Below are 9,137 nucleotides of genomic sequence, written 5' to 3' on the forward strand. Positions count from 1 at the left end.
AGTTATACCAGACACGTCCTGACTACGGGCATCGGAAATCAATTCACATGACCACGCAGATATCAAGTTGCCATTTTCACTTCATACGCGTCACGTTGTCCTATCACACTAACATGGTTGAACATATGAAGAAAATCTTACCTGGATTTTCGATGACGGTTTCTTCCCTCCCCAGTCGTGATGCGCCTTGCGGAGTGAAGCACAAAGGGTCGTTCCTGCCTGCTGCTGCTGCTGCCGCCCGGACTGTTGTTGAGACAGCCCTCGTGTTGTTTTGATGCTGATGAAGGCTGTGTGCTCGCTCGCTCGCTCGCTCGCTCGCCCTCTCTCTCTCTCTCTCTCTCTCTCTCTCTCTCTCTCTCTCTCTCTCTCTCTCTCTCTCTCTCTCTCTCTCTCTCTCTCTCTCTCTCTCTCTCTCTCTCTCTCTCTCTCTCTCTCTCTCTCTCTCTCTCTCTCTCTCTCTCTCTCTCTCTCTCTCTCTCTCTCTCTCTCTCTCTCTCTCTCTCTCTCTCTCTCTCTCTCTCTCTCTCACACACACACACGATTGGACACCAACGCCCAAAGCAGACCAATGACGGTACACGACCGACCCAGAGAGCACGGCTCTCCTCCCAGGCGCCTTACGTAACGCCGACATTTCCAACCTGTGATTTCTGCTTTTCTCGCTCGCCTGTGCGTGTTGACGGAATATAAGCTACAACACAGGCATGGCGATGGATTTGTAGAGCACGACTCTTCCCACATTTTAGTCAAATGGGGGGCTGGGGGATGATCTAGTTTTCTTTCGCAACCAACATGCACATAACGTCCAAATAGCGTAAACACGTATATGAGCACGCATGTTCACCGTAACAAAACAACCGACCGACCGACCGTCACTGAGTGACAGCTGTCCATGGTGCTGAAATAAGAGGGGCTCGTGGGTAGGGTGACTGGTTTTACCATAATTTCAAATTTTATGACGTTAAGTTTTGCAGCGTCCCATTAATCATTGCGCAGCGTTGTATTGACAGATCTTTCAAACAAACAACAAACAAACAAACAGACCGTTCGGCCGTGCAGAGAGGCGTTAAGGTGTGTTGTTAACACACCTTTAACTCGACAGTGTAGGGAAAACACAATTACGTTGAAACAAACTGTTAGCGGCCAGGTTATGTCGGTGTTTTCTACGGATAAGTGCGTGACGCTTGAGTTGTGGGAGCATCGGGAGCTGGAGAATGTGGAGCGAAATCTCATCATGGGGCCCATGAAGCAGCGTGTGTTCTTCACCGAGTTACAGTTAAATCAGCGTGTCACTGAGGCCCTCTGCTGGAGTAACATGGGTTTTGTATTACTGTAGAACAGGTGGCTTTCATAAACAAGGAAGTGGCCTTAGTGTCATCATCTAGACGTAAATCTGAGAGAAGATCTAAGACAATTTACCTCCCCCATCTTAAGTTTCTGGTTTAACCTGAATCCTACCCAGATCAGCTTTTAGTGAGTCTGGATTAGCTACACGTCTTATATGAAAACGAGACCTGTCTTAAAACAAATATGCTTCTCGGTGTATAATATACTTTGTACATATAGCTAATACAAGCGAGCTGTTACCAATATGTTACTTAAGGTTGCGCTGAACTGACAGGCATAATTATGATTGCGGCGCAGGGCTGGTGTAGTTCACATATACTACCGCTAGAGGCCAGTGTCGTCCATCAAAAGGCGTCTGTCGTACTGATTGAGTTTTATTCATGCCACCACATATTTTGGAACAGAGGAGCCTGCCAACTTTTGAGTTATTTGGCAATTCTTATTCTTATTCGCACACACTTAAAAGTCAATTTCTCTGTCCTGGCATAGTCATTCAAGTTGTTACAAATCACATTAAAACAAATGTGATTCTTCACAGAGTTGCCTATTTCAATAATGTTTTTTTTTTGCGACAGAAAACAGTTGATCTGAGTTGGCGGGGGGGTCTTTAAGGCGTATTAAAACGTAGAAGAGTCGATGTTTCATATTGATATCGTTTAATCAGTTAATATTCTTCGATTTGAGCACGCGCCGAGTATATTTTGCATCTGCTTAACATGGGTAAAATCTGATGTGACCTGAAAATCTCTCAGGCTGTCGGAGATGCCCGTTATCACCGTGTTTACTCTTGTTTCCAGATCTTCAAATATGTGTGTCGACCCAGCTCACCATGCTGGACGTGTTATTTCACTTTCAGACTTGGCATCCCCGTAGCGTTAGCCACAGGTGTGTGTGTGTGTGTGTGTGTGTGTGTGTGTGTGTGTGTGTGTGTGTGTGTGTGTGTGCGTGTGTGTGCGCGCGCGCGTGTGCGTGCGTGCCGAGTAACAACTGCTCTTCAGAAATGTCTTCTCCTGCCCGGGTGGTTGGAGAGATGTAGAGGAGCAGAAAGTGGGCGTGTCTCTGTTGATCCGACTGTCACCGCTCTTGTGTGAAGTGGGAGAGCGCCAACGCACATTGCTGCCGGACGCAAAAGTAGATAGCAAGCCCTGAACAAAGCAAAGCAAAGACCTGCCAAGCCGAGCCGAGCCGAGCCGAGCCGTCTGTGGCCGCAGCAGAGCCGAGTTCCTCCGCTGCTCCGGGACTCTACACCACCATGGACGCGTTTCGAGACGCAGCGCTGCTCTACTTACTTGTCGCCTCTTTTCTTTGGAATATGCCCTGTTTCCAGTCAGCGGTCATCACGTCTCCCACTGTGCCAAGGAGAAGCAAGGGGACCAGGAGCCCTCACGCTGACGGACAACGGTCAAGCAAATTTCTAAAAGAGATCCTCGCCTCTTCTCCGGCTGCAAGCCATCACCGAGAAGACCTAAAGGACGCTATTGTGCCGCACGACTACATGCTTTCCATATACAGGACGTATTCCGCTGCGGAGAAGCTCGGACTTAACGCGAGCTTTTTCCGCTCCTCTAAATCCGCCAACACCATAACCAGTTTTGTGGACAGAGGAACAGGTTGGTTTCAGGGGCTGCCGACTCCACATCCACTCCCACTCCCACCTTTTACCACCATGACACCGCTTTTAATTCATTTGTTTGTTTATTTGTTAATGTAATTAAGTATCCTATCAGCGTCGTCCTTAACACAATTCAGTATAGTGTAAAACTTCAGGAATTAGCAAATCTGGCTCGATTAATCTGGTTCAATTAACAGAAATAAAGTGAAAGTTTCAAAATGACCTAAAGTGGATTGGTGACTGGTTAATTCAGACACCATTAGGTATACAGGCCCATATGAATCCATATGAGGATTTCTGTGCGGGTTGAAAATGAGATTGGATCATAGTAAGCAAACCAAACCGTACTATAATATAGATGCATAGACCTGGATGCAGCAGACGGTGCCAGGCTGCGGCCTGCATGCGGTCTGCAGGGCTGCTGCATGGCGGTGACCTGCGTGAGGAAGCCGCTGAAGCACCAAGTTGTGCAGAGCTCTGAGTCATATCAGGCTGGAACTGACCTCCGGGAAACACGACAGTAAAACACTAATTGAGGCGTTCAAAAAAAAAAACGAAGGCTGTAAATCAGCTTCGTTGTGGGCTGCACCAAAAAAAGGAAAAAAAACTAATTTTCCAGCCTCTTCTCCAAAGATAATAATAAAACAAATCGACACTCAGGTTTTTTTTTAAATATATATTTGCATTTATCTCTACATGCACACAGGTCCGAGAGCCAAAAGTTGCTGAAGAGGCTGTTAATCACATGAAAGTGGTGGCCAGCATGTAACTGGGCTGGAACTGGGCTGGAACCGGGCTGGAACCGGGCTGGGACTGGGTTGACTGGGTTGGTGTGAGAGGCAGGTGTTTGGGTCAGTTAACTGCATGTAACCAGCAGATCTTCCTGGACCGAGTAGACAAACACAGTCTGGTAAACACAAACAGACCGGGGCACACGGATGGGTGGGTAGGGGGGTGGGGGTATAGGGGGGTATTGGGGGGGGGGTATAGGACGTACATACTAAACTCGAGTTAATCTTCGGAGGAGAAATAAAAGCGTATCTTTGTTTGCATTCCTCCGCTATCTGCGACCCCGACAGTCCGATGCTGAGAGACGGGCCGGATGAGAACGGCTTCACTTTCTCCTCCGCGTGATCGTGATTTGATGTGTCGTTGGCTCGGACCCCTCGCTGGACTCGCGGAGGGGTTTTTCTTTCTTTCTTTTTTTTTTTTGCTTCGCATCGAAACCGCTGATTGGAGTATTTGAACTCGGTGATCTAATTGAGTGTTCATGTCATAACATATCAAACACTGTCTCTTCTCCCGTAATGACCCAGCTCAGCCAATGGCACGTCACCAAAACACGGAGAAGAAGAAGAAAGAAAACAAAACAAAAGTGAAAGAGCACTTCCTTTTTTTGCTGTGAAGCGGTTTAGTATTTTACGGCGCACCTCCCCGTGCGACCGCCGCTTTAATTGCGGAAAATTATTTTTTTTTTTCTCTTCCCGTCCTCTGGGCTGCTCAGCGGTGGTTTCTGCTGCTGGGATCCTGTGCCGCATTAAGCCGGACAAAGAGCCCGGGCGCTGATTGTGCTGGGCTTCAGAAAGAGAAGTGCACGGGGGAGAGAGAGAGAAATAACAGAGGGGGCAACTTCAGCGCCAAGGACGTGCGGCGCTGCGTCCTTATTCTTAACGCGTTGGTCAGGGAGAGGTTTCTTATGAGCGCAGCGGCCACCCCTCCATGTTGGTGCTTCGTTTGTAGGCCGACGTAAAACAACACACACGTAGAAAACAACACACACGTAGAAAACAACACACACGTAGACAATAATATACATGTAGACGATAATATACATGTAGACAATAAGATGCATGGAGAAAACAGGGCGTCAGAGCAAACCAGAAAAGAACAAGTAGGTCTGAAAATCACTTTTGGCACTTGAGGTAACTCATTAAAGCGCAGATGGTGTTCCTCCCTCCCCCCCCCCCCTCTCTCTCTCCCTCTCTCTCCCTCTCTCGCCATTGCCACTTAAACAGAGGCACAGAGGATAATTAAAACCACGTTTCTTCTTTTTATTATTATTATGGTTATTAATTATTATTCATTATTATTCATTATTATTGCAATAATAATAATAGTAATTATTATTAATAATAATTTATTTTTTTGCTGGTTCAAATGCAGCCAACAGAGGCCGGGTCAGAACCAATGTGCATGTCGTGTCACCAAGTTGGTTTACAAATACATACAGAGCAAATGCACTGGTGCAAGGATAGTTATGCATTTTAATGAAAAACAAACAAAACAAAACAAAACAAAGTTTCCGCATCTCGTGCTGTCAACACCCAGCTTGTCTCGGTGCTGTTTTTTGACCGGCGATGTTTTCTTTGGCAGGATGGGATGAAACACGAGAGGGGAAGTGCTTTAATGAGAGAGATGGGGATTTAGAGCTGTTAATTATTTGGTGACCTTGTATTCGACTTTTTTAGCTCTTTAAAAATCTTAATGCAGACCATACGGACTGAAACAATCACAGGGTTTATGTGTGTTTTAATATGCCACACCGTGCTATTCATAGGGGACAACCTGCTGCAGCCATGTACAGGTTATATCATCGTTAAGTTATGATATCACACTACACACATGACACATACAGATTATATCACCGTAAAGTTATGATATCACACTACACACATGACACATACAGGTTATATCACCGTAAAGTTACGATATCACACTACACACATGGCACATAAAGGTTATATCACCGTAAAGTTATGATATCACACTACACACATGACAGCACAACTGTGTCGGCGATGTGACGGAGTAGGGAAAATGTGTTATCCCTGTTCAGAGCAGGGAAACAAGGCGAATTAGTAAACGAAGCCTTGGTCTGAGGTCTGACCTGTCATTACACACACAAATAGGGTGAGGGCCCTGTAAAATACAAGCTGGCGAGGCTTGCAATTTTTCGTCAAACGCAAAAGTTCGTAACATAGTTTGAAAAAAAGTAACACACATCCGTTGTAGTGGATAGTTGCGCAGTAACTGCAGCAAGGTGCACGTCTCTCCTGCGTGTGCAGGCCTGCTGCAGGTCTGCAGGGGATGATGCATTCATACTTCATTGCGTGTGTATTGATGGTGTATTCTGGTGCTGAAAGTATGAGTGGACAGTGTGTTTGTGTGGACAGTGTGTTGAATAAACAGTGTGTTGAATGTACAGTGTGTTGGGTGTTGTGTATACGAGTGTATATTGTGTTGTGTGTATGAGTGTAGAGTGTGTTGTGTGTACAGTGTGCTGTGTGTGAGTGCAGAGTGTTGTGTGTACAGTGTGTTGTGTGTATGAGTGTACAGTGTGTTGTGTGTCTGAGTGTACGGTATGTTGTGTGCAGAGTGTGTTTTGTGTACATTGTATTGTGTGTTGTGTGTACATTGTGTTGTGTTGTGTGTGTACTGTGTTGTGTGTACAGTGTGTTGTGTGTAAAGTGTACAGTGTACAGTGTGTACAGTGTGTTTGTGTGTGTGTTTGGCAGCAGGTCCGTCACATCACTATAGGCCTCTTGTTTGTTTTCCTGCTTCATCATTTTCTCTGTACGTGCCGGAGGAGGAGAAGAAGCTCGCGCTTTCCAGCAGCGCGCGGTGGTTTCACGGTCACGGGGGACTGCTATGACGCGGACAGTGCACGCCAGTGTCCCCGCGCTGCTCGTTTCTGTTCGGACGCCATTCGTTAGAACGAAACGACATGTTGCCACCGCCGCGAGCAGGTAGAAGTCAGCGGTGAGCTGCAACACCAACAGAAACACTCCCGGAATATCGTAACATTGTAGCATCTTTTGGTTTTGCTTCAGAGAAATGTTGACCTACTAACAGCTAAAACGCTTGATTATCAGCGTTGCCCTAAAAAAGAGGAACGCTTGTTTTATAACGTAGCCTCGATACGAGGGGGTGCTATAAGAGAATCTCTCAGAACTTCTCGAATGGTTGGTTTCCTGCTTCACACTTTTAAAACCTTTAAATTGTTACATTTAAAACCTTTAAATTGTTACAAACGCCAGGTTAAAAAAAAAAAAAAACAACAATTCTCCAGGATGTAAAACGAACTACTTCGTCTCAACGCAACACATTTCGTGTTTAACCCCAAACCCACACGTTATATAGTGTTAGATAAAAGCATCTGAATTATCAGAAGATGATCTAATAGGGGGAAAAATAGCCCGTAAAAATCGTTGTAATTTAAGAATTGGGCTGAGTCGGATCTCATTCTAACACAACGAAGAGTTTATTTTACAACGACGTCAAGAATCCCGTTTTCATTATTATTATAGTTGTTGTTGTTGTTGTTATAATTATTATGTTCAGCATGAGGACGTGTCAGTCGTTACTGAGTTGGGCATTGCAAAACAAGAGAGAAGGCCAGGCGGGTCTGGCCTCTCTGCGAGAATGTGAGTCCCCCCCCCCCTCACCCCTCTGAACACTGTACACACTAACTGAATCTGACTGCAATTATTTCTTTTTATCTTGCAGACGATCTTTTGCACTCTTCTTTGCGAAGACAGAAGTATCTGTTTGACGTCTCGGCCCTTTCAGACAGAGAGGAGCTGGTCGGAGCGGAACTCAGGATATTTCGGAAAGCGGCCGCGGGTTTGCAGACGTCTCCGACGGGCCTGTATGACATGAAGCTATTCCCCTGTCGCTCCGAGACTCTCCTGGACTCCAGGTCCCTGGATCCTCTGGACTCCAGGAAACCCGGATGGGAGGTGCTAGACGTGTGGGAAATGCTTCAAGCCCAGCAGCACTCTGCGCAAGGGAGGCAGCAGCTTTGTCTCCAGCTCCGGGTCACGCTCGGCAAATCCCAGACCGAGGTGGAGTTGAGGCAGCTGGGCTTCGACCGGAGCGGACGGGCCCAGCAAGAGAAAGCCATCCTGGTGGTGTACACGCGGTCCAGGAAAAGGGAGAACCTTTTCAACGAAATGAAGGAGAAGATCAAGTCGGGGAAGAAGGAGGAGGAGGATGAAGAGGAGGAGGAGGCGGAGGCGGAGAGAGGCCTCCGGTTGAAAGCCCGACGCCGACGGAGGACTGCTCTGAACAATCGGCACGGAAAGAGACACGGCAAAAAGTCCAAATCCCGGTGCAGCAAAAAGGCACTTCATGTGAATTTCAAAGAGCTGGGCTGGGACGACTGGATCATCGCGCCCCTGGATTACGAGGCGTACCACTGCGAGGGCGTGTGTGACTTTCCGCTAAGGTCGCACCTAGAGCCCACAAATCACGCCATTATCCAAACTCTAATGAACTCTATGGACCCGAACAGCACCCCGCCCAGCTGCTGTGTCCCCACCAAACTCAGTCCCATCAGCATCCTGTACATCGACTCCGGCAATAACGTCGTGTACAAGCAGTACGAGGACATGGTGGTGGAGCAGTGCGGGTGCAGGTAGCGAGCGCCCCGTTCTCCTTACGAAACACGTGGAAGTCGTGAAAGACGAACAACTTTCTATCAAAGACAAACTAGATGGACCAAGTGGAAGATATTACAGTTTGACAAGCTTCTCCTCACAGGTAGAACATGCTCAGTAATGTGGTACGACTAGACCTCATTCAACAGGGGCTTACACAGAGGAAAAAAAACACCCTATTTATTCAGTCAGTTGAAACAACACAATCACAGTTATTTACACTCCATCTCTTAGAGTATTACGCCTCCTTTTCCAGACATGCAGAAAAAACCCTTCTCAACCCACAAATAGGCTTTTGTTTTTTTCCCGTGCCCGGTGAAAGTCGTCTCTATATGCGGCAAGGAGAGTGCACGAGTGCGTGCATGTGTGCGTGCCTGCGTGCGTGCGTGCATGGGCGCATCTTCGCCCACCTTGACAGATCATGAAGACGAGATGGAGGAGCCTTTATTTGGGGGGGGGGGGTGGAGTTGCTCCACAAGAGTTCAATGATGCACCTGTTGGTGCTGAAGCCAGCGGACACTGGGGCTTGGGCTGCCTGTTTAGGCGCATTGTTGCAGCTCTCCCATGTGATCTTGCGAGGCGGGGGTGGGTGGAGGGGGGGTGAGGTGGAGGAGGGGGGGGGCTCGTTTGGGTATGTGTATCCCGGCTGTAATTGCCACAGTGTCCAGCTTGAACTATTACGCTCTCTTGAGGCGTTATCAATAGGCCCCGCAGTGCCTGTTTCCAAAAGGTGAATGTAA

General features: G+C 47.4%; 1 protein-coding gene across 1 annotated transcript; it reads left to right on the forward strand.

Annotated features, from left to right (window-relative positions):
* The first annotated feature begins 2,599 nt into the window (after positions 1 to 2,599).
* On the forward strand, positions 2,600 to 8,804 carry gdf6a (growth differentiation factor 6a). The gene is made up of 2 exons (XM_056286714.1): positions 2,600 to 2,957; positions 7,466 to 8,804. The coding sequence occupies exons 1-2, from the start codon at positions 2,600 to 2,602 to the stop codon at positions 8,377 to 8,379; spliced, it is 1,272 nt and encodes a 423-aa protein (XP_056142689.1). The 3' UTR covers positions 8,380 to 8,804.
* The last annotated feature ends 333 nt before the right edge of the window (positions 8,805 to 9,137 follow it).

Source organism: Lampris incognitus, chromosome 9 (genome assembly GCF_029633865.1).
Source record: "Lampris incognitus isolate fLamInc1 chromosome 9, fLamInc1.hap2, whole genome shotgun sequence".
NCBI lineage: Eukaryota > Metazoa > Chordata > Actinopteri > Lampriformes > Lampridae > Lampris > Lampris incognitus.